Raw genomic sequence first — 26,601 nt, 5'->3', positions numbered from 1 at the left:
GAAGGAAGGAAGGAAGAAGAAAGAAAGAAAGAAAGGAATTAAAAAGAAGGAAGGGAAAGAAAGAAAGAAAGAAAGAAAGAAAGAAAGAAACTGTCATGGGGCTGTTTCACATCAGAACATAGTGACAGTGTGTTTACATCTGAGAGCAGCATTATCAGCATTCTCCATGACGTTATGCGATATTTGGCTTCCCCATCTGTCAAAGATGGCTTCACCTCCATACTGACCCTCACCCTGTCCTCCAGCAGAGCACACACATAAACTGGCAGGCTTGAGAGGTGTCAGGGCCCAACCACCTCCTGCTCCGACCTCACTCACTGGTTCCCTGGCCTTTGAATGACACACAGAGGAGGAAGTGGGCGAGGGGTGACCCCTCCCCCTCTCCCACAGCAACAGGCGTTTTTCCTGAACTAGCCGCGTATCATCGTTTTGATAGTAATGATTTGCGATCACAGACATTTCTCTGTGTTAAGATTGTTTTTCAAATCACCGTGTGACATTGGCAGAATAGCTATTGCGATTTGGGAAGAAATAGAGATGGACAAATCACTGAAGAGTGAGGATGGAGAGCGAGCAGAGACCAGACTCAGACTCAGACTGCATTCTACACGGTTGCTCTTTTACCTTTTATCATCCTTGCATGTTGCACTGTATTTAATACCCAGCCACTAATTTGTTTTTGTTTCACTCTTGTGTGTGTAAAAGAATGCATTTGTGTGTTGCTCACACACTGATAGCATATCAGCCTCAAGCACTCCTGTATCGATTCATCTCTGTGGTTGGGTCAAGCAAGTTTTCAGTGCGTGCCCCTAAGAGAACCTCTCCGTGTCTGTACTCACACTCAGAAAAAAGCAAAATACATTTTGATATGGATTTATGGTCACAGAGTATACAAATATAAACCAACATTTCAGAGTGAAACAAAAGCCTACCTTTTTATTGAGCAGAAAGAATATATAATCTTGCATGTCCACATTATAATATTGCTTGTCCACGTTATGACCACGTTTGTGATATTTGAGGGTCTGCAAAGAAAGAAAATAAGCAAAATTGCAGGATTTTTTATAAAATTGCTCATTTCCTTGGACACTTGATATAATAATTACACCAGAAATCTCCACTTGGTGTAAGGCTTGTCTGATGATAACACACCAGCTCCTAGAATTAGGAGAATTATGAGAGTGGTGCTTGTTGCCCAGAGAACTCGTGTCACTGTTAGCCCCCTCTTGACATCATGGCTAAAGGAGGCTAAAGCTGATGCTGACTGCTGTGTGATTTTAATTGTAGGCAGGAGTTTCAGGAGGATTACTGCCTCATTTTTTTACTTCAGTGCCACTTTTTCTGTCAGCTTAGTGTTCCCATAGAGTTTCAGATGCAACTTGTAGTGAAACATGGTATCCACAGCCTGGCACCATCACCTCACCACACTGGAATATACACATATGCATAAGACAGACAGTATGTTCAGTAAATACACATCACACTGAACACGTCCAGGGATCAGCAGACCAATGAAAGAACAAATCCACAGCACACTGTCTCTCGATCACAATGTAGTACAATATAGTGGTTTGTTAGGTCAGGTGTAAAGATGCACTCATAGCCCGTGGGCTCTGATTACCGCCCGAGAGAACACTCACAGGTCTGCCTAGCATTCCACACATGCCCCACTCTTCATTTTCATCACGCAGAGGTCAGCCATGACAGTGAGGCAATTGGCTGGTTGGTATTGTGACTGCATGCTGACCTGTTTGACCTTGCCTGGGCACAGCCTGTGGCAGCACTGAGCAACTTTGTCACAGTCAACAGCCGCCTTTGGCCTCGGGTCAATGTCAGGACTTAGAGTTTCTACATTCAACAAGGCTGTTTGTGCTGCATTTTGATACGTCTCTCAACTGCTCTTTTGAGGAACAAAGTTTTTTTTTGTTGTTATTGTTATATGTTTGTTTGGGTTTCCTCCTAGAAATATGTCAGTAGGTGGATTGACGACTCTAAATTGCCCCTAGGTGTGAGTGTGTGTGCATGGTGTCATGCGATGGATTGGCGTTCCATCCAGGGTGTATGCCCACCTCATGCCCAGTGTTCCCAGGATAGGCTCTGTATCCACCATGACCCTGACCAGAATAAAGAGGTTACTCTTTATTAATGAATGAATAATTAACTAACTTTAAAAAAAACTTAGCTTGTACTGTTTTTGCTGTACCAAGATGTTGTACTAACTCCTCTCTACCATGGTTTTAGCTTGATAGTTTTCTTAGACCCTGACCTACTGTATTTATACAGGCATAAGGATATGATTTTGACAGAGACTACAAAGCACTTATGTAAGTCACTCTGGATGAGGGCGTCTGCTAAATGCTGTTAACGTAATGTATATGTAAGTGTGTTTAACAAGGGTTTCCTCTGTTTTTCAGGTATTTCAGTAACAAAGAAGACACATACTTGTGAGTACTGACTATTCTACACAAGCTTCAGTTTTTTTAATGGGTTTACAAGATTCAAAATGTAAGAGCTTAAAAGAAGAACAAGCCTGTTTTTAGTAGTTAAAATGATTTTGATGGTTGGTTATGAAATTGAGACCCTTCCATTTCAAGTCTGTATCAGGAGGCCTTTCTATAATGGCCAGATGAACAGATCCAGTTTGTTCAAACAGATCATATGACTGTTTCATTCCAGCTCTTTCTGGCAGCATTCTGTTGTCTGTTCTGCTTGCAACTGAAAAACAAGGATGTGGTTTGCATGTGACCTTTGTGAGGGAGGTTAAAAACTGTGAACTGCCTTTCACATTCTAGCTTGAGGAGATACACATCAGCTCAGAGCAGGAGAGAGCGTGCAAATCTTGCGGATTAAGTTTTTATCTCCAGTCTCCTCCTTCAAAAAGCTGTTGCAGGATGCAGTGGGCAATAAGCAAATAGACTACGATGAAACTTTGATATGATAATAGGCCTAAAGCAATGCAGATATAATTAAGGATTTTTTTTTTTTTTTTTTTTCAAAAAAACCACGAGTTCCACTGGAATTTTAAACAATACCAGCACTTTTAATTCCATATAAATTCACCATCCTGTGAGATATCTTTGCTTGGTCACTCTTTTTTTTTTTTTTTAAATTAAAGGAATATATTTGACAGTTTTTCCCATATTCTGCTCAAGTAAAGAGTGTTAGTCTTTCTTCCTTTTATCCAATGGCCTACTGCTATCTTAATTAGAGCCCCGATTGCCCCTGCTTAAGAGCGAGGAAGCGAAATCAAAGAGCATGTTTCAGAAGAGCAGGTTCAAAGCCACGGACACAGTCTGGACCACACTATTTAATCTCAGTGAAAGAAATGGTAATGACGCGTGTCACTGGGTGAGAGGAGAGAGAGTGAGAGAGAGAGAGAGAGAGAGAGAGAGTGAGAGAGAGAGAGAAAGAGAGAGAAGTGCAGTGGAGGCATGCTGGCACTGAGGTCCTGGGTCAAAGCCATGCTGTGCAGTAGAGATGATTCAAAGGACATGTAATAGTGGGAGGAAAGGTCTTGTCAGTTACAAGGAGAACAGACATTTTCATCGACTGTAAAGTGCTAATGAGGGTTGGGTTATGTCTGTCATGTTCTAACAGCTGAGTAACACCTCAGTAAGAACATGTAATTCAGTATTTGCCTCAGTTAATGGAAGATATGGAAGATAAAGTAGTTTTTTTTTTTTACAGTTTGTATACCATTTGAAAGTCAAATTCGCTATTTACAATCTATAGTCCATTGCATACATAGTCCATTGCAAACATTTGCATGTGCAAATGTTTGCATCCCCCATGTTATTTGAATGGAAATAAAGGAAAATGTGCCTCGATTTTACAATTTATCTTCAAATGAAAAGAATTTCAATAAATTTAAAAAAAATCATATGCAACAAGAGAACGGTCCAAAATATAAGGCAAAAACAAGAGGAATGAAACAAAATAAATAGTCACAGTTACAGCACCCTCCAGAATTATATATAACTTATAAAAAATTTCATTATCAGAACTCTTACAATTAATATTTTGTGACGTCTGCCCTGGAGAGACTAGAGAGTCTCTTCTGGGAATGTCCAACAAGGTTGGCAACACTTGAGGGATCTTGGTCAGCTCCTATATATGCAGAATATTTTAAGCTCCTTTATATTCTCAGGGTTGTGCATGTGGACCACACTCCTTTTTCAGTAGGAGACAAATCTGGAGACTGAGACCGTCATTGCAAGACACTGATTTTGTGATTCTTTAAACATTTGTTTTTGTTTTGATTTGATAGTATGTTTGGCTCTTCTTGTTGGCCAGGTTTGAATCTTCTGGCAAAGGAAAACCAGGCTTTGAGCTGAAATGTCCTGGTAGTTAGCAGAATTCATGATGCCATCAATCTTCACCAGAGCCCATCAACCACCAGTCACAAAATCTTCCACTGTATTTTACAGTGGGCTTTAACTGTATGAAGTTCCCTTTTGTTGCCAAACGTTCTAATGGTGTTCGTGACCAAGTGTTTGGTTTCATCTGACCACAATACACAATGCCAGTTGCACTTCTAATGACTCTTGGTAAGCTTGAGTCTGTGCAGTTTGTGAAGTTCTTCCAGGAAGGGTTTAATTTATATAAACATTTTTGCTCATTTTTATGAACAGTGCCAAAAATTCTGGAGGTCTCTGTGTTAATTACAATCTCTGTCTCCAGACCTGTTTAAAAAAAATAATAATAAAAAGCAGTCTATGACATCTAGCAGCATGCTAGCAGATATGTTAAGGAGAAAATTTGCCAAAAATTCAGTCAAGGAATCTGGCAGAGGTAGAATAGATGTCAATGAAAATAGGAAAGGGAGGCAAATATTCAAGCCAAACCTACTCAAATGATAAAAAATGTGATTCAGAAAGGCAATCGACAGAAAAAACCCAAATTTATTAAGAAAATCTGTGAACATCTGTGAACCCTAACACACCAAATATCTTTTTGCTATAAAGTGGGTTTCTTTGTCTTCTTAATTTTGTCCTAAGGTTATGCAGACTTTTGCACTTAGAGTATTTTGCACTTAGAGACTGTAGAGATACAGAGGGAATCCTTGGAAATGGGGCATGTATTCTATCTCTCTCTCTCACACACACACACACACACACACATTGAATACACTCCTTCAGCTCATTTTTCCACTCTTGCCTGAGTAATCAAGCCCCTTGCAGAGGGGCTCTCCCACACAGCTCGACCTGTAATAAAAAAGAAGTCCTCTCTGGGAGATAATAGATACTTCACTCTTCTTCTTGATGACCACTGATATGGCCACTTACCCCTCCATTCACTGCTTTTTTACCCAGCACTGCTTTTCTTGAAGAAAGAACTTTGGGTGGAGTTTGAGTGTAGCAAATTCATGTTCATGAAATAAATCCATGGAAAGAGCTTCTTTCTTTGAATTCAGTTCTTTGAAGTTCTCCAGTGAGATGAATGGTTTTTTTTTCTTCTTTTTTTTCTTCTGCCGTTCAAAAACTTGCATATAATTCTCCATACATGGCAATTCACAGTTCAGTATCATACAGTTTTGCTTTATGTTTGAACCCAGGAGATATATTGAGCTATGTGTTTGCTTAGTTCTCCTCAAAAGCATGAAGTCCATTCTGTCAGCTGGGTGTCTTAGATAAAACAGTGCTGTTAGACTGTAGAAAGTGTCAGGTCTGGATTAAAATACTAAGGAAATGATGATCTAGCATGCAGTGACTAATTTTCTATGAAACATTATTTATTTCATTAATTAAATTGAAGCAGATTATGTATTCCCCATATTGTCAGGAGATGCTGTATTGCCCATTATTAATGTATAATTGCCTGCATACCATTTTAGTGTGTGTGTGTGTGTGTGTGTGTGTGTGTGTGTGTAGTACGTATTTCTACTGTAGTGTGCTGTCTGTTTTTCCAGGAGAAAAGTTCTGTGTGTCTGTGTGAGCAGTTAGTATTGTTATAACCTGTTGTGGAGATGACAAGAATTGCTGATAAGGGGTGCAAGCTGATTATACAAGATTGCACAGGCCCTTATTTCTCATTTGTGTACGTGTGCATGTGTCCCTCATGACACCCTCATGATCTTGGGTCTTCTGTGTGTAATCATTTCTGCTTACTGCACAGATAGCAGCTCTGCAGTATCAGAGTGTCTGTTCGCTGTGCTAAAGTCCAAAGTCTATTTGTAAACCTTTGTAACTAAATTAGACACATAGTACACCTGGAAAATCTCCTCAAGTTAATCTTTTTTCTTAATGTAGCACATATTTTTGGACTAAATCCTCCTGAAATCATTGAATATTTTACATTTTTTATTGCACTTCTAATATACTTTTACTTTCATATCGCTAGATTTGAGTTTGTATTATCCAAGTTTATTAGGCACGCTTGGTTTTCTAGTAGCTGGTGCATATAATTGAGGATTTGGTCCCAGTTGCACTTCCTACCATAAATAAACATCAAATAACAATAAATGACAAGCATGCAACACTCGATTTGTTTCGAAAATAAATTATATTTTTATAACGTTGGGAATTTGTCAAAGACTTCAGGTTGAACATGTTCAATATGCTAAAGATGAATTGACTCAGTGTTGTGTGTATGTGTTTTGTTATTCTGAAGTGAATTACTCTTCCTAACATATTGTGCCTGATGTCTAGTTAGTCATAGATGGCATGTATTGAGCAAATGAAGTATTTGCTTATTTGTGCACAAAAGTCTTGCCAGAATGGCAGTCATAGCCATGTTAGAGAAGCTTATTTGAATTACACTTGGGTTAGTCAGGACCATGGGGAAGCAGAGTCATCGATCCAAAGAGAGAGAGAGAGAGAGAGAGAGAGAGAGACTGTGAGAGAAAGGGAAAAAGCAAGGGCGAAGTGCAGTCAGGGCTTATCTATCTCCATAGTGCAGACAGGCGGTAAGCCCAGACAGACTAGGCTTATTGAGAAGCATCGCCTAACCCCTGCTCCTTCATTTGTTTACCTTCCCATTGAGTGCTGTGAGACTCTTAGAGAGGCAGCCTCGCTTATCTCAATCAAATGATTAAGACAGCCAACTTCACCGAAATCTGAAAGTACTCAACAGCCCTAGGGCTATCATTAAACTGGTCGGCATTGAGCTGAAGAATTAGCGTATTGTTATGCTCCTTCTCATATAAAGCAGATGTTTTACAGAAAACAACCCACTTATGCAAACCTGTAAGAGGGAATAGACAAATAAACACTGTCTTACAATCACGCTGTATTTGTAATATACAAATTAGAGCTATCAAGCTGAATTGAATGGATCACAATTACTCCCATTATTTTTGTGCAGTTAATAGCGATGCCATAAAGAAAGATTTTTTACATTTGCTGCATTTGAGGCAATGTGACAGCATTGGAGACTGTGCTGTTCTGTAGAGACACTGTGATAAAGCTTTGGAGACTGTGCTGTTCTTTAGAGACACTGTGATAGAGATTTGGAGACTGTGCTGTTCTACAGAAACACTGTGATAGAAATTTAGAGACTGTGCTGTTCTGTAGAAACACTGTGATAGAAATTTAGAGACTGTGCTGTTCTGTAGAAACACTGTGATAGAAATTTAGAGACTGTGCTGTTCTGTAGAAACACTGTGATAGAAATTTAGAGACTGTGCTGTTCTGTAGAAACACTGTGATAGAAATTTAGAGACTGTGCTGTTCTATAGAAACACTGTGATAGAAGTGTGGAGGCTGTGCTGTTCTGTAGAAACACTGTGATAGAAATTTAGAGACTGTGCTGTTCTGTGGAAACACTGTGATAGACCGTTGAAGACTTCTGTTCTGTAGAAACACTATGATAGAAATTTAGAGACTATGCTGTTCTTTAGAAACATTGTGATAGATTTGAAAACACTGGGACCTTTGAAATGGTAATTATCTTTTAGATGAATGTTTTGTTACTGTTTATGGTTGGCAAGTTAGCTTGATAGCAACCGGCTATGACGGGTTGGTCCTTGTCTCCAGTGTGTGATATGTTGTAAACTGTTTTTGAATTTATCACTGTAGTAAATGTATGTGTTCAAGTTATTCTCTGGAGCTCAGATTATTTAAGGTGGGGGGGGTGGAATGTAAGACTATGAGGATTTACACATCCTGTCTTGCAGTACACACACTCTGGAGACATAATATATTGTATAGTTGATATACTTGTGTACTCCTGTAAAGCCCAGGGCAAGTACGTGATTCAGAATGCAGCAGCACAAGCGTTGTTTGAATTTGTGCTGTCTTGGTATGTCAGAAAAACGGATATGCGAAACTCTCTGGTGAAAGCTGTGCAACATAGGCACTAATCTTGAGAGACTGTGTAGCTGAAGCTCGGGATAGTCAACAGAGATGTACAGGTAGTCGGTAGGAAAAGGCTGATTATGAGCTGTGGTGCTGTTATTATACAGCACGTGTCACTTTGCAGCACATTATAACCAGCAATATCTTTTTCACTTTCATCAAGACAGATATACGACAAAGTGTTTTGCTTTGTATACGCTATATGTTTGTCAGGATGATGACAGCGTGTAGGGTTTTTTCCCCCCTGAAGCATTGTAGCAGTAATCTTAGTGTACATTAAATGAAGCCAAAATGGTTGCGATCTTCCAGAGAAAGGGTTGTTTAAAATCAGCAGAACATCTCCAAAGTGTGCTCTTTGCCGAAGCAATTTCATTCTCAGCATGCCACAGAAACGTGAGGTTTTCTACCTCAAATAACAAGAGACGCTCAGAGGGAAGAAAAAGCACTTCACTCTATTTGACAGCCTCCAATTTTAACAATAAATTATGTTTCATCTTTGTCTATTTGTTTGTTTCATGGAAAGATTTTTTTCCTTTTGGATGCTTTGCTTTAATCCATAATAGTCAGCCATTTTTTTTATCTGAAATAGGTCAGTATAATCACAACGGAGAAGGATGGGCCGCCACAGCAAAAAGGAAATCAATAGAGATATCTATTTGTCGTAAAGCAGGACGGCTTGATTTTTATCCTTTTCTTTTCTTTCCTCTCTCTACTTTTTCTTCCATCTACACAATATGACAGGCCCTCATTTTTCAGCACACGCATTTTTTTATGGTTTTTTTTTTATTTGCTGGCAATTTTGTGAAATCTCAAATAGGCCTTTGTGAATGAACTTTGTTTGCATAAGTTGTTCAAAATGAAGCCAGTCTTTTTGTACCTGCTGCTCATGGTTAGAGGGGTTGAAAGAAAGAGGCTGGGCATTGATGGAAGGCACCGCGGCAGCTTTGTTGTTGTGCAGGAAAAGGCTGAGGGCCGGACGTGTCTGCTGATGCAGTAAGAGTTCCTCGGCTAAATGTACTGGACCACCTTGGTTCTTTGTAACCACTTAATCTGAATCCTCCCTCAGCGGCATTGTGTGAGACTTCAGCTTTGTCAGCTTTTCTACTGTCTGTCCATCCCTTTGTGTGTCTTCTTAACCTGAAAGGCCTTGTTGTGCAGCTCTGTCGGACCAGCCAAACACCAATGAAAGATACACATCACACAAACAGAAGCTGCATGAGCGCTTGCTAAAATAAGGCATCCCATCTGCTAGGATAGCTGACAAAGTGTGGATATGTGTGGGCAATCTGTAGCCATAGCTGGGAAGATGAGGTGTGTATGACACACTCCGGCATTGTGATGGCTCTGTGTGTGGTAGAGTCGGTGGCCTTGGAGCAAGTTATCACAGCTTATCACTTATTTGTCCAGCAGCCCACAAGCTCATGATGAGCAGGACAGAGGCAAAGGTCATAAGGCTCCAACTGAAATAATCGTCCCTGACTTCCCCTGCTTATGTTTAAGATGCCACTGTTGAAACATCCTTGTGTCATTAGAGAGCCCCTGCTGCACATGTCTAAGTGTGTGTGCATATACTGTCTCCAGTACTTTCTATATGAAGCTTTACTACTGACCTGTGGTACTGTCACTAAATATTGCCAGAACAACACCTAATTACACACTGTTTCTTAATGCTTTCATTCATCACTGTTGTAATAAGGACAAAAAAGCAAAACATATATGAACTCCCATACAAATCTCTGTCTTGTATTAGTAGTTATACAGACCAATGGGCTTGATTTTTATGCCTAATTTGCCTTCAAGGTAACCATCTGTAAGCATATTGGGGTTTTCAATGCTGGACTATTATTCTCCATCAAAAACATGATTTTAATATTTGATTTAAAACAGCAGTGAGTATAAAAGTACAGCTGTGATTATGTGCTGCTGAAATAATGAGACCTATAATTATCATGCAAAAATGCAATACTGGAGAAGAAACTAAGAAACTATGCAGATGTCTACATTTAAGTGATAATTATACCGTGTGAACAAAAGACAATTTAAGCCTTCTCAGCGTGTGTGTGTGTATGTGTGTGTGTGCATTTGAGGCGAGGTAAATTAATTTTTGTAAAACAACAGTAGGGATGAATGTGCACTAAGGTGAAGCAAGTTAACCCAATGTACAGCGAGAGTGTATCTGCAATACAGGCATGCAGATCTTTATACCTAATTATGATTGACTTCCATCATTAAAGGCTGAGAGACAGATAAAGACATTGTGTGTGTGTGTGTGTGTGTGTGTGTGTGTGTGTGTGTGTGTGTGTGTGAGAGAGAGAGAGAGAGAGAGAGAGAGACAGAGAGAGACAGAACAGAGTGCACTGCTATGTCTATATGTCTATCTCTCTCTTTTCCCCCATTTTCCCCTATTCTCCCTCTTCCTCTGTCTCTCACTCCACTTCCTCCAGCTCGTATGCATTAATGTGCAGGCTGTTGTCTTTGCCCACTCCACCTGTGCAGTGCTTACACCTCTGTAGGGCAGGCGCGGTGCTGATTAAGTGGCAGCCTCCCTAATGATATGCTGAGCTTGCTGCAAATATCAAGATCATTTCTCACTACATGGTCATTAAAGAGCTCACCTCAATAATTTCTGCTTGCATAATTCACACAACTTTCATAGGGTGTCATAGGGTGGCTAAGATAAGAAGGAATTCTGTGTAATTAAAGAGGCACCACATGTCAAACAGCTAATAAAATGATATATGACCAATAATAAATAAATAAATAAACAATAAAAAGTGACTTCTAGTTAGCATTGCTTTTCTTTTGCATAGCAAATTTGAATGTCTAAGGTGACTATCTGTATATACTTTTTTTTTTGTCTTATAGGTTAACTAGTGTTCATTCTTTCATTATACATACATACAGTGTGTATATGTTGTGATTTAATGAGGTTTTTTTTCTCTCTCTCATACAGTAAGTGGCCGGTGGTTTTTCGGTTTTTGCTAGATTACTGAATCATGTCTGCACGCAAACACACACACACACACACACACACATAAGACACCCAGCTATTTTATCCTTTAATCCTCTGCTTTGGGTTTAAATAACCTTTTCTCACCTAATCTACTGAAATAAAATGACAGACGTAAAAACATTTTTGTTTGCTTGTAGAGCTGTATTAGGTGTTTTAATTAAATTTCTTTCTGTGTAGTATGATGGAACAACTTTAAGGACATTACAGATTTCTACTGTTTTCTTTTGCGTTTGTTATTCATTAGTTCTGAAATCATGGCTATATTTTGAGAACATCAGTATTTGTTAATTATAATAGGAAAATCGAATAGAGGTCACAGTGTGAGAATAATACATTACAGGGTGACAATTCCCAAATACCTTAAAACAAAAATGATTGGTTGATTGGTTTTTAGCTACTGTGTACAAATTGGCACTAATGAAAATAACTGAACAGTAATATACATGACCAAGCACTAAACCTGTAACACTACGTATGTATGAATGTGAGAAAAAAAAACAGCAGTGTAACAGCACAATGGTGCTGATTGTTAATGTCTTTAATAACCCTCTAGAATGATTATTAATTTTTCTCCATCAAATGCTAATCCAAACACTACAATACTTTTATAGATTTAACAATTTTTTACCTGCATTTTTTTTTTTTTTTACCATTTTTTTGCCTGAATCTCACAGCTCAACGCTCTCAACATGTGGCTGTGCGTGAAATTCATGATTGCCAGATAATAGCTAATCTGACACACATACTTGCAGTCAGTCACACTTCTTGGCCACTGAATATGCCTTAGGTGACGTTTTTCCTTACATAATGATCCCAACCCATTAGAAACACTCCCTAATTATTTCTGTGGTTAATCTCATGCATAAAGCCTTCGGTCCAGCTTTTATAGTCCAAACCATTGGGTAAGCTCACTTGGCAGTATCTGCCCTAGTCTCCAAAGCAAGATTTCCAGGAAGAGGCCACATGACTCATGGAAATGACCATCTGTAGACCATTCCTGTAGCTCGTCAGCAAATACCTGAGGATATTTTGGTAATTATTTCAAATTAAACTTTTGCATTGCATTTTGTGTTGAGGTGTTTAAAAATAAGCTAAGTGTACAATCAGTATAAGATGCATCGTGGGCTGTGGGCGGAACGTCTGAGCCTGAGACTACATCTGCCCAAACACCATGGGGAAAAAATGCTGGTTATGTTTGTGGCATTTCAAGATTTTTGGCATTTAAATTTTTTGAACTTTTCATTTATGGGAAGTAGATGCAATTTTGGGATTATTAATGTTTCTAGAAAACATTAGGCCTACTCTGGGTTTGTAGTAAAGGACACATGAAAGCATCACTACAACCTTTTTTCCACTAAATCAATTGACCATGTTGTCCATATTGAACAATGTATAGTCAGGTATGTAGCCGAGATATGTCATGGCCACAGCCGTGCTGCACGTGGCCAGGCCGAGGAAACTTAAAGGTGCTGTGAAAGACTAAAAGTGGGCCAGATGCAGAGGCCTCTGTGCGACCTACCTTGCTCAAAGGTTTTTAGGGTGAGAGAGTTGTGACAGGCCTTCCTCCTCGGTGGAGAACATTACTAATGTGTGCAGGGTGTGTGTAGTAGCAGGGCTTTGATGAATCGCTCACACACACCCATGGCATCCTCATAAGTCAACAGTAAAAGAGAGGGTAGATACTAGGTACCGCCAAAAAAGGGAAAAAAGCGAACATGGTAACCTAGGGTTTAACAGTAAGGCTGAAGGAGAAAGCAGAATAGCCTGAAGATCTCCCTCAATCTTCAGAGGAAAGCCTGTCCCTCTGGTGGGCTCCTGTCTTAATAGACAGGGTGTTTTAAAAAGAAAGTTATTTTCACTCCAAGACAATGGTGATTTTAATAAATGAGTGTAATATGGGCTATGGGAGGTGGGAGGCCTCTACGGTCCATTCCTCTCCATTAGAAAGAAAAAAAGACCTGTGATTTAAAATAAATTAGTCTTAGCAGACAAAGGCAAGTCTTGGCATGTAACAAATTATCATATTTTTTAAAACGTTTTTCACTGCATAGCTAAGAGAATTAAGTCCATTAGTTCTTTACTGATTTCATTAACATTTCATTTGAATGCCATGTTGTTGCATATGGTGTTTTCTGTATATTTTTTTATGTTTTCACTGGTAAGAAATAGAAATTACACTAGTTAAGTTTACCTCTTTCTCTCCTTCACTCCTTCAGATAGACCTATTGTTGAATGGATTTGAAGGTGTGTGTGTGTGTGTGTGTGTTTGTGTGGGCATGCTTTTGTATCTTGGAGTGAATCAAAGGATAGAAATATGGTCTGACCTTGTGGGGACACTTGGCTAGCCCCCATGAGGAAAACTGCCTTTTTTTTCTTCTTTTTTTCTTTCTGTAACAAAAACTGTTTGTTTAAAAATAAAAAGAGCCAAAAAGTTTCTTTTGGTTACTGCGATTAAGGTTGTGGTTAGATTTAGATTAGGGTTAGGTATAGCATTAAATAGCTGCTTTAATAATGCATTAATAATTATGTCAACTGAAGGTCCTCACAAGGATTGTAAGACAAACCTTGTGTGTGTGTGTGCACATGTAGCCGAGTGCACGCGCGTGTGTGTGTGTGTGTTTTATTGACGTGAGGTCATCCATCACATACTCCAGGGGGTCTCCCTGGTATGCTTCTCAATAATGAACTTCATTCGTTAAGTTCTCTCCTCAAAGGCCATGCTCACCCACTGCCCTTTTCAGCCGCCGCAACTCGCTGCAGCTGCAACAGCGTGGTATAAAAAAAAAAAAACAATAATCATGCTTTTCCTTGCGACAGTCACACTCATGAAGGATAAGCAGCACCATTACCAATCCCTCATGCCTAGTTATGGCCATAATTATCACACCCAAAATCTCCTGCCCTACTTCATGCGGGAGAGGAAGAAGCGAAGGCACATCTCTAATCACCCCTCTCCCTTATCCAGTTCTCTGCTACATGGAGAGAGGGATGGGTTATCTTTTTTTTTGGGGGGGGGGGATGACTGGAAGTGAGGGATCATTAGAATGGAAGAGGATGCTGTGCTTCCTTACCTAGCCAGCCTCAGTCTCTACCACATGCTGCTGTGTGTCTGTAGCACCAGCCGCCTCTTCCTCTCCTCTCCACACTGTCTCTGTGTCTGTGTGAAAGCCTGTTCTCGTCCTCCACCACTGCAAGCAAAATCTTGGCATGCCTTGGAGTGCAGCGAGTTAATATTAAATGAATAGTACCACCCTCTTAAACCTATTTACAAAAAAAAAAAGAGAGAGAGAGAGAGAGCTGCTTAGGGTTACAGATGAAACTGTTTTCAGTGAAATACCTTATAGGTTATTGGTAGAGGAATTTGTTTGCCTTTAGGTGATTACAGTGAAGGCAATCTATCTTTCTCTGTAGCAGCTTTGTAAACATATTTGTTTGTCGTTTTTATCAGAAAAATCAGATTGCACAAATACAGAAGAATTGGCTTGTCCTTTCATACTAATAAAACTAACAGAGCAATGACCGCAGAAACAGTTTCCAAATAGCTGCTTGGGGCAATATGGAAATTTCAATTAGAGCAAGCAAAAGAGGGCTTATCAAAATCGTCCCTGCCAAATGTCTCCAAATTATTAATACCTGGAAGGGTCTATATTTAATTTGGTGCAAATATGCTCTCTTGTGCAGAAGAGGATCTGAGCTTGTTTAAGCAAAACATCAAAGCTAGTTTGAAATGGTCTCCTACTCACTATTCCCTATACTGGCATTCAGAGTAGTATGCGTAACTATTATAAGGAACAGGATTAGTGATTAAATAAGTGATTTCATACGCTACGTTACACAGGTTTGCTCATTACTGCAACACTACTCACTAACTCATTATCCACACAATTATTTTCTTGGGACATTAAAGTAACCAAGTTAACTATAAATCTGCTCCTTATACAGTATTTCTGAGGAGAAGTCTGAATGGGTATTGCCTTCTTAGCTCGCTGTATTTCTTAGTGAACACAAATCAAACTGATCAACGCAGTGCATCATGGGTATTTCATGGCTGCTAGGTTACTTTGTTAGTACACCACCTATCTTAGAGCATTATGGGATTAAATGAGTGCACTGGATATTCTCCACTATGTTTACAGACACTAGTACAAAAAGGCAGGCTCGGAAAATAGTGCACTACTTAGTGAATAGGAGATTGTCTTTCAGGTTAGTGTGTTTCAATTGACACTCTGTTCAAATGCTGTTAATCAAACGTATTTCTCTACTTAATGAATATACTTTAACGTAAGTAAAGATGGATGAATGGGAATGGCACACATTTCTATGCTATGAGCTACAGGGCACATGACCGCCCTTTTGTTCAGAACCTATATAAGTCTTATCTTTCTTTCTTAGATATTTCCAGTACAACCTCAGTAACATCGACTCTAACTATTGAGTCATTAGTATAGGAAGACTTTGATGTACGCAAGTGATGTAGCAGTCATTAGATCCATTTATTTGACCTTTAACTGAAAGTCGTCTAGTTCCTTGTGGTTGTATTCAGACCAGATATCAGTATGACAAGTTTGTATGAAAATAGTATGAATAGTACAGTACGTCGTTGGAATTTATGCGCATCACACTCCGGCTCTTTGCTCCGTTTCTGCATCTTCTCCCGCATCCTTTTTCTTTGAATGTTATTGTAATGGTTTGCTTTTCCTCTAAGAAAAGAAACCCAATAGTCTTGTCTATTTATCCTGAAAATAGATATTCCCCGTGTTGTCTGAGTGATTTATTGAAGTCCTCCTCACAGGTGGAAGCTACAGGAAATTGCCTGGAATAGCTTTAAATTGGTTTATAATGTCTCACATGGGTTTGTGATTTTGTGGTTTTTTATATTGTGGGTTTATATTTATATTAAATACGTGTACTGTTGACTTTTGAAGTATTTATTTATGTGTTAATTTGAAAACCATATGAAGATGCTATAGTGTTAAACTGGCTGTTGTGTGCCTTTAGTCCAAAATGTATAAAACCACAGTAAAATACGTTGTTTCGCTCATAGGTTTTTGTACATTTTTCACTGGATGTCTGATCACAGGAAAGTCCTCTGAGCTTTTCTCCATGAGTCCCCGCTCAGAAATAACTTGCTTTAAGATGGGCATTGAGTGATTGGTATGGAGCAGTGTGTAAAAATGTCTGTTTTGTTTGCAGTGTATGTGAAGTGCATCACACTTATCACATTGAAGTAGACCATTAAGTGTGTAGTCTAGAGTGCATTAACAATACAAGGTTCTTTAAAATCCATTTTATCCTCAATTTCTCTCTCTCTTGTTCTTTCTCAATCTGTCTTGGTTTGTGCATCTTTCCTTCTCTCTCTCTCTCTCTCTCTCTCTCTCTCTCTCTCTCTCTCTCTCTCTCTGGAGCCATGGTACAGTGCTCAGGAGAGGCTGGAAGATCAGCTGCTGTGTGTTGAGGCCGTGTGTAGGATGGCTACTGACAGACTGCTAATGAGACCATTATCGGCTGCGGTCCTCTCCTCTCTCCTCCGGGGCACCGGTGGCTGCTCCTCATCTCCTCTCAATTGAATTCCATCCCACAGGGCTTGTTTACAATAAATACATTGGCTCAAATTAATCAGAACAGGAACAGCAGACACTTTACTCGGGCCGGCATTTATCCACAGAGACAGAGGAGTCAGGGAGAAGGCAGACCACCTCTTGCTCCCTCTTAGCTGCGGTCAGATGGAGCTGATGAAGCATCCTTGGGAAAAAAAAAAGCTGGCTGACAATGAATACACACTACCAGCATTAATAAATTAGTCTGCATGGATTTTCTTTATTATATTATGGTATGTTATGCGACATTATATTATGCAATTCAGCAGATTAAGACTGGCTTAAATAAAGGAAAATAATCAAATCAAAATCTGTAGAGATATAAAGATGAGTTTGTACTAACACCTAGGAATAATTAATAGTCTGTTAGTTGTTGTGGGGATGCATTCAAAATATGTGAGGTGTTCATGGTTGTGCATGGATTTCCATTTCATTTAAAGCAGTTCAGCAGTTTTGAAGCACTGACAGAAAATCCAGGCCCTTATAGCATCTACACAGCACATTTCCATAGGCTTCCTGTTATTGGATTGGCAGCAGCTGCGCTCATTAACACCAGCTCTTTCTGCGGCCTACTGCAGCCGCCGCTTTGCTGTTCCAGCGCAGAGAGCTGAGAAGGAGAGAGAGAGAGACAGACACTGATCTCTAGTGACACAGCAAAGATGAGATGATGCACAGACACAGAGGATGAGATGTGTATTATTACAGTTTAGTGTTATAAGCTATAACCTGGGTGGGTCATTTTTTTTTTTTTTTTTTTTAAAGTCACGATACTGTAGGTATGCACCTCTCTGAGAGGCTAATACTGAGAAATAGGAAACACTGACGATTGTAGTGTTTCTTGGAATACAAACGGGTCTGCTAATGTGGGCTGCAGATGCACATCTGCATTGGCATATATGAAAACACACAAACCCATGCATAATCAGACACACCTTTCTCTCTGCATTTCATCTATCACTTTTTGCATCTCGGTGCCTCAGACATGCAGATTGTTTTTCTGCATTATAGATAACTTGCATTTAGTCTAAACTTCAATTTATCTTACTGTCATCTTTAGATAACAGAGAGATAAGGTGTGTGAATGCTTTTGTGAGTCTTCTTTCAGTCTTTTTGAAGACCGAGTTACGTGCCCAGAGGCTATCACATGCTGGTTAGTGAGTCTTTTTTCCCCTCGGCAGCTCCTGTTTGAATCGTTGCTATTGCTGCACTCCTCTGCAGCTCTCTGCCAACCACAAGAAAAGCAGCGCTGCAGACCTGGCAGTTGAAGCTTACCACTCATCTAAAAAACATGCCTCTGTGGTCAAACACACAGTCTGACACGACACAATATAACTTCTTATAGCTAGCGCTAACGATTAACAGCCTGTGCCGAGCTGTCCCCTCGTGCTATAACGTTTCCCAGCATGGATTCAGGATTTGCCTCATTTGTTAATCAAGGCAGTGAAATCCCATTTTGTTTATTAGGTAGCGCTGGATGACAGATCATTGTTGACATAGCATGAGTTCATTTATTTTTACTGCCTCTAATTGATTGTGTGTGAGGTTGTGATCAGACGGTAATTTTTGCCATTTGCGGCATCTGCTGTGGAGCGAGAGCTCGCATGTTTTTCTCGACTGAACTGAGAGCACTGCTGTGCCTGTTTTTTAAACAAACACTGTGGATTACGGGTTTTATTTTTACCATTTGACTTTAATGAAAGACATCTTTGACAGAAGGGATGTCTTTTGATTTATGAGATTCAGTGACTGATATTTGCTGCTCTTTCTCACTGAGGATTGCTGATCACTTTTTATTATGCATACTTTTGATAACATTTCATGAGAAATATATCTGCAGATATGTGTTTATGTTGAGGGAAAATAAAACGCATGCTTGTTTATGGAAATTTTCAAATCAAGTGAGATAGTTGGCCAGAGCTGGCTTTACGCTAAGAGCACAATCAAGAGAAGCCAACTGGTTCAGAGCCTGAGGAGATTATTGGAGAGGAAGAGAGAGAGAGAAGGAAAGGATGAGTGGAGATTTCAGAGGAAGTAATGGAGGGAGAGAAAATGAAAAGGTTGGCTGGAGAGTGAAACTCATCAGACAGTTGCTGTGCGGTGGATAGGATCAGCAAGCCCCCCCTCCCTCCCTCCCTCTCTCTCTCTCTCTCTCTCTCTCTCTCTCTCTCTCTCTCTCTCTCTCTCTCTCTCTCTCTCTCTCTCTCTCTCTCTGAGCTATCTGCTGGAGCTCAGCTGCTGGGGCAGGCAGAGTGAGCCACTTTGCCAGCAGGCAGGAGAGAAGAAGGGGAGAGAGGAGAGCATGAAACCAGCTTCCTGGAGGGAGGTCAGGAAGAGCAGCCAGCATCTCACTCTCTCTCTCTCTCTCTCGCTTTCTCTCTGAAAACATCTGGAGAGACATCCTACCTCATCTGCCCCCTCATTAATATCAGCATGAGCTGAGGGAGAAAGAGTGCCACAGAACCAAAAGAGAAGGGATTACTCTGTCCTCCACTATCCCTCTCTTCACACACACTGAAGCCGTTCCTGATTTTCCTTTCTTTTCATTTGTTAGTGTTCTTCTATCCTCTCTCTCTCTCTCTCGTGGTTGTTATTATTATTATTATTATTATTATTATTATTATTATTATTATTATTTATCCCCCCTCCCCCTTCCCCCTTCATTTACCTTCTCCACCGTTGAGTTCTGCAGTCAGCCAGGAGAAAAGCGCCGCCCCTGGTCACGCCCCCAAAAAGCAATTCGTTGCCTGCTGTGCCAATCAAAGGAGTAGGGAGGGCGGGCCGTGTGTTGATGTCACAGTCACGTGGACGGTGGTGTGGTGGCGCGCGAGCGAGTCGGAGCGGCAGAGGCGCGCTGGCCAGCTGCTGCCGAAACAGCAGGGGGAGAAAATCCGCTAGCGCTGCTCCCGCTTTGCTCGCTTATGGACCGCCGAGCTTAATGATGTATTTTGTGATTTCAGCGATGAAAGGTAAGATTAAGACGGCTTTTCTGGTGTTTCAGCTGCGACTCGAGGCTGAGTAACAAGTAGAGCCACTACGGCTGAGGCGTCCGCGAGCGAGCGCGAGCGCGTAGTCATGTACTAAAAAAGCGGCTAATGTCAAAATAGTAGTACAGCTGTATCCTACTATTTTAGCACACTATTTAGTGCACTAGTATGCGGTTTCGCACGTAGCCACAGTCTGACAACTCCCCCTCGCAGCGACAGGAGTGAGAGTAGGTGTGTGTGTGTGTGTGTGTGTGTGTGTGTGTGTGTGTGTGTGTGTGTGTGTATATATATATGCATGCATGCATGCTTGCGCGCGAGACAACTGTAAACGCGTTTATTTGCAAGGAACTAAGCAACATCAGCAGCATCATGCTTCTGCCTCAGTGAGAAAATGAAGTTATAGTTCCTTCATATGGATGACTGAGCTCTCTGGAAGAGAGAAAGAGAGAGAAAAGTCGAATGGCTGTCGAGTGGAAAGTGTAAATGAGTCTGTTAAGCTGCTGATGTCTATTTTCAGTGTTGGGATAAAAATAAAGCTCAGCTCGTTTTAATAAAAATCAGACACAGGAGCATGCATGCTTATTCAGCTGAAGGCATCAGACTAAAGCATGGGCATGTCTGACTGTGCACCATGTGCATGTAGTGCAACTTTCAGGGACTGATGGAGTGCTTGAGGGAATGCATTGGAATGAATTTTGCTCTGTGTGTGTGTGTGTGTGTGTGTGTGTTGTGCTCCACTGACCTATTATTTTGCCTGCTGGGCGAGCGTGCAAAGCCATGAAAGCAGGATGAGTGCCTTCTCGCCACACTGATGTTGATCCTGCATCCTTAATCCTTCTCACCCCCTCCCATTTTCAGCCATCATCATCACACACACACACACACACACACACAATCATACACACACAATCATACACGTGCACACACTCATACCAACTCCTTCTGGGTCCAGCAGGCCAAGCATGTATTGTGTATGCTTCTTGTCTGTGGTATGATTTTGCCATTAAATCTCTCTCTTTTTCTCTGTCTGTCTCAGACACACTCTCTTGCACACACAAACACACACACACACGGACACTCAGTGCCTGTAGAGCAGCTGTCATTTTGCATTAGGTGAGAAGTGGTGGGAATGGAAAAAACGATTGGGTGTTAGCAGATAGCCACCTAGCTTTTCCCTTTACACCCTGCATGTCTGTGCAGAGCTGAGAGAGTTCCCTCTGAGTGCATCCTGTATCTTTTTTCAAACCATGATTGGCACTCATAGCACGCAACACCATACAACAGCGTATTGTCTATATATATGATCCTGTGTATTTTTTTAAAAACCTGATTTAAATGAATAAGTGCATTTAAGGGTGAGTTTATTTGCTTTCATATAAATTAAGTCGCAATAAATGGAATGACGACTAGCCCTTAACCCTAACCGTGACCTTACCCTTTGTTCATCAGATTGAGTAATGTGGATTGTTACGCAATCACACGGATCAGTCAGGTTTAGATCCATCTGTCAGTGTAGGGAAGTGTTTTTGTATCTGCCTTTTTGTACTTCTGCAGCCAGCACAAAGTGTGTGTGTGTGTGTGTGTGTGTGTGTGTGTGTATGCGTGAGTGCTCATGAGCATGCAAATGGTTGCATGTGGGTTTGAGTGTGTGTATGCCAGTGTGTGAGAGTGCATGGCATGATGAAGCAGGTGTAAAAGATAGCCCCTGTCCCTGGATCTGATCTGTGGGTTGGATTGGAGAAGCTGCTTGGCTGAAAATAAAACTGAACCCAGTACATGCGACTGGAAGAACACAACACTGTATCTCTCATCACATCTTGTAACAAACTTTCCCACACTGTAGATTGCACGCAAAGCCTTGCCGCACTTTCACTGCAATTATTACAATTTACATTTTGAATACTCACTGTTTTCATGCTAAACATTGCGTAGTTATTATCGAATTTGTTTTGCGAAGCTGCCCCTTGAGTTGGTCTGAAACATGGCCATCTTTGACCGTCAGTTTTGGGTAGAAATTACACAATTAGTCTCCCCTGCAGATCCACAGCCTATATGATGACCACTCCTTTTCTTTTTCGGCTCTTGTTCTCTCGCTCCTCTCCCGTTCTCCAGTCTCCTCGCCACACAGCTGCCTCTCAGGCCCGTATAATTACCTGTAATGGAAACATCCCGCTGATCACTCCATGCAAATTACCCGCCCTCTTCTTACAATTAAGATGAAAAAAATTCCAAATATTTATTGCATAATTATAGAAAGATGTTTGATGTGCTAAACCCAACAACAGGAACGAAGGAACGAAAGCGAGAATCGTCTGCATTCTAATTAACCCGCAGATAAGCTCGGAAAGTCCAGGGACGTGTCCGAAAATGATTAAAATGTGTCACAGCGAGTCTCACTAGACGAAGAGAGCAGCGAGGCGACGGTGAGAGTTGTGCTTTCCAGTGCTTTGTGCTCACCAGACTAGAAATGATTGAGCATAGACGTTACAAAGAAAGTCAAACGAACAGCATTTGCATGCTGAGGTCTCTCGCGCTCTCTCTCTCTCTCTCTCTCTCTCTCTCTCTCTTTCTCTTTCTATTCATCCACCAGGTTTCTCAGTGCCACAGCATAGGTTAACAAGATTGGCCATTATCCCATTAGCCACAGAGGACACACTGAGTTCAGGCAAACATGCAAGCAAAACAGCCCAGAACTGAGGGTTAAGAAATTAAGTGCCAGATTACTGACTGACAGGAGAGGATGCGTGTTAAGTAGGATATTTCTGTAAAGGCAACCAGATTGAACTGGGGAAAAGATTACCCTCACTCATCAGCTGATTTGAGTTACCAATAGAAGCTCCTTCTCCTGTTTTCCCTTTTTTTTTTTTTTCTTTCTAAAAATGTTAGAAAATACAACCCTGGAATTGGACCATGTTATAATCATTTACATCATCACCTTCTCTCTAACATATGGAGAAATTATTTCCACTCGTCACTATCTATGGTTGCCAAAACACAGGCTGAGAGCAATGCTTTCCAACCCAGTGTGGAGAGAAGTGCACTCTGGGCTCTTAAGAACAGGGGATTTGGACAGAGGACACATGCGCACACACACACACACAGACACACACAGACACACACACACACACACACACACGGATGCTCCGTCTTCTTTTTCAGAATTGAGTGACCGTACTACTTTATAACATCTCACTGAGGATAACTGAGTACCATTTCCACACATTATTAAAGATTCTGGTGTGTGTGTGTGTGTGTGTGTGTGTATGAGAGAGAGTATGACTGGCAGGCTGTGTGAGTGTGTGTCAGTGCTATGAAATGTATTACCAGCCAGCATGGGCAAGGCAGCTGCTTAATGAGATATTGACTGGCCACTGGGAGCACACTTTTTTTTTTTATTTAACTCCAGTTGTGTGTGTGTGTGTGTGTGTGTGTGTGTGTGTATATGCGCAGGTAAGAGAGAGAGCTATCGAGAAGGAGAGGGTGTAACAGTCTGGCACCATTCCTCATTGCCTATGCCATGCACAGACACACCCAGCCTTATACACTCGCCGTCTTCTGGCACCTCAGACAGTTTGGCATGGACCGTGTGTGCCAGTTTTACCTCTCTCTCTCTCTCTCTCTCTCTCTCTCTCTCTCTCTCTCTTACTTTCCCTTTCTGTCTCTCTCCATCTTCTTGCATGCTCAGCTGTCAGTATGGCACTCATACTTCTCTCCTCCATGTTACATCAGACGCTCCTCTCTCTCGGTTTAATCACTGGGCTAATTTTATCAGACTTAGCACAGCCTAACTGGGGCTGCAGAAAACTAATCACGCCTGATTACAGAGGCCCATGCAGATTGCGTGGTCGGCTCCGAGATGTTTGCCGTACGGAAGAAGTGGGTGATGTTTGATTGTTTGGAGTTCAGGGTGAGTTCCTCACACTTTTGCGCTAATTTCCCGCATCGTCTTTCAGGCTTTATTAAAGGCCACGGTTGTACCGCAGCCTTTGAAGTCTCGGCCTGTCAGGCTGTATTTCAGGCCTGCCAGAATACTCCTTCTCTCAGCACTCAGCTGATAACACATTCACCACAGGTCCGGCTGCACCTACACACACACACCCACACACACAAACACATCCACTCTTGCACACTCTCTGCTTTTCGCTCTCAAACACCACGAAGGGAAAAAAGAGATTATTTTCAGCCTTGGAATTCAGAGGAGGGAAGGAAAGAGTGCGGGAGAGAGAGAGAGAGAGAGAGAGAGAGAGAAAGAGAGATTATTTTCATTTAGTGAGAGACAGATTAGGACTTTATAGGGCCAAGCTAGCGAGCAGCTACTTCAGACTGAGAGCAATGAAGGGATTGCTTATTACAGCACTGACCATCTTCAAAGGCTTTCTCTGGCAAGCGACAGCTCCATGTTACCAATGATTAGCAATACTCCTCACTACACATGCTAGGTCCTGTTCCTTTAAAAATTGCATTTGAATATCAATTATCCAATCAGTCAATCATGTGGCAGCAGCGCAGTGCGTAAAATCATGCAGATACAGGTCAGGAGTTTAAGGTAATGTTCACATTTAACATCAGAATAGGGGAAAAAAAATATGAGCTCAGTGATTTTGACTGTGGCGTGGTTGTTGGTGCCATTCGGCTGGTTTGAGTATTTCAGAAACTGCAGATCTCTCGGGATTTGCACACGCAACACTCGACAGGTTACACAGAATGGTGCAAAAAAAAAAAAAACAACCTCCTGTAACTGGCAGCACTTTGGGAGGAAACTGGAATATTGGCCAGACGGGTTTGAGCTAACAGGAAGGCTTCGGTAACTCAAACAGCCACTCTTTACAACCGCTGTGAGCAGAAAAGCAACACTGAAGAAAAATCACATTGAGGCACATAGACTACAACAGCAGCAGATCACATCGCATTCCATACCTGTCAACCAAGAATGAGAATTTGCACCTATAGTGGGCACAGGTTCACTGAAACTGGATACAGTAGTTGAAGTCCAGTTTTGGTGAACATATGCCCACTGTAGCCTCAGATTCCTGTTCTTGGCTGATTCTTTGTCGTGAGTTGAGATAAGTAGTCTTAGAACTACTAGACTGTGACATGCTCACTGGCGGATATAGTGCAACTGTGACCAAAGATGGCCGCCTCTAATGATTTTCATTAAATCCACCAATAGGAAGATGGCATGGGATGACGTGAAACTGGAAAGGAAATGTTCATGTTTGAGCAAGCGATCATTTAAAATACTGATTTGCTCACGTGTATTAATATAATGTAACCAGCTTACATGCCTGGCCCCTTGTACGGTGAGCTGCAAAGCTAGAATAATATCCTCAAGCTCACGCTGAAGAGCGGACATTCCATGTTGTCCTCTTCATTTAGCCAGTCACAAATGGCTCCAAACTCTTCTTCTTCACCTTTTAAAACTTGAGGCATAACGTACTAGGCTACTGTTATACTGAGGGTGCAGAGAACTGTGGGTGTATGTACACTCTTCAGTAAGCACACGCTCGGACGTGCACGCTGTGTTTGGGTGTGTTTGAGTGTATGTACACACATGCTGTAGCGCAGAACAGGACCGGTGCATGTACAGACACCTACATGCAGAGTGAATGAGACTGTCGTGTTCAGTCCCCTCAGTCTTGGCTAAACCTCGCAGCTTTCCTTTAACTCAGACTGAGAGCAGTGTGCCTGCTCTGGAAGCAGTTTTTTAACCACATTCCAAGCATGTTTTTTTTTTTTTTTTTTTTTTTTTCCGTTTCCTTTTCACCCCTGGTTTTCTCTTTCCCCGTGCATGGCCCTCTGGAGGCTTGTCCACTGGCTTTTTGAAGTACCATCAAAGAGGAAATGGGAGAGGGGAAAAACAGTATTGATTTTGCGTTTTGTCTGACTCGAATGCGGGGGAATAGAGATGCGTAAGGGAGCAGCGGGTGTCTGCTCTCCCTCCCCTCCTCTCCCTCGTATGTGTGAGAGTGCTTAGACTCCCAGTACTTCCTTCTCAGTCTTGCTAGCGTGTTCTTCTCTCAGCCTCGCGCCTTTGTGCCCCTAATCCCCAGTAAATAAAAGCCATTTAGGCGAAACACGCAGACAAACCCGCTGTTTATCTTTTTCCCCCTCTCATAGATATCAGATCTCTTATCCTCTTTTACATCAGGCTGGTGTCATCTTCCCATGCCTTGACGTGCTTTCTCAAACAGAGGGGCAGAAAGACCTGCTCAGAGCTAACTGGTAATCAAAATCTGCACACCAGGCATGCATGAAGTAGTTTGTGTTTATAAGAGATGCCGAAAGCCAGGAGATCTGATTGTCTCCTCACTTTTTTTTCCCCCCTACTTTTGTCTGGCATAAGCGGAGACGTCTACGAGCTGTTTCAATCCTCCTGATTCACCTATGCTGAAATAGGTCCACATTAGAGATTAGAGGCGCTGACTCCAGATTGGTTGGGGGGAAAAGAAAAAGAAAAAAGAAAGAGGCGAAACAGGAGAGAGGCCCGGGCCGTAATTCTGCTGAGCCTGCTGGGAAAATATTTCCCCACATGTGTGAGCATCTCATCTTTCAGAAGCTTTCATAACGGTGTAACCAAACGTGTTACTGTGGAGCAAATAAAGCCAAGAGATTTAGACCTACTACAGGTATCAAAGAATAAGAAAACCCTGAGATGTAGAAAAGATCTACAGGGTCTAACACTTAAAATGTCCAAAAGTGACGGTGTGATAATA

At 41.3% G+C, this 26,601-nt stretch overlaps 1 protein-coding gene across 3 annotated transcripts in view; it reads left to right on the top strand.

Annotated features, from left to right (window-relative positions):
- roraa (RAR-related orphan receptor A, paralog a) overlaps positions 1 to 26,601 on the top strand; it is a 233,049-nt gene that overhangs the window by 150,695 nt on the left and 55,753 nt on the right. The window contains exon 2 of one of the 3 annotated variants that reach the window (XM_026918892.3): positions 2,415 to 2,444. The exons of 1 other annotated variant lie outside the window; for it this stretch is intronic. In XM_026918892.3, the coding sequence (XP_026774693.1) occupies positions 2,415 to 2,444 (30 nt within the window). Of the gene's footprint in view, positions 1 to 2,414; positions 2,445 to 19,640; positions 19,871 to 26,601 lie in introns of those variants that run through there. One more of the 3 variants, XM_026918893.3, reaches the window with a different exon arrangement.

Source organism: Pangasianodon hypophthalmus, chromosome 9 (assembly GCF_027358585.1).
Source record: "Pangasianodon hypophthalmus isolate fPanHyp1 chromosome 9, fPanHyp1.pri, whole genome shotgun sequence".
Lineage (NCBI taxonomy): Eukaryota > Metazoa > Chordata > Actinopteri > Siluriformes > Pangasiidae > Pangasianodon > Pangasianodon hypophthalmus.
The sequence above is the reverse complement of the archived record's forward strand: the minus strand, read 5'-3'. Positions and strand labels throughout refer to the sequence as shown.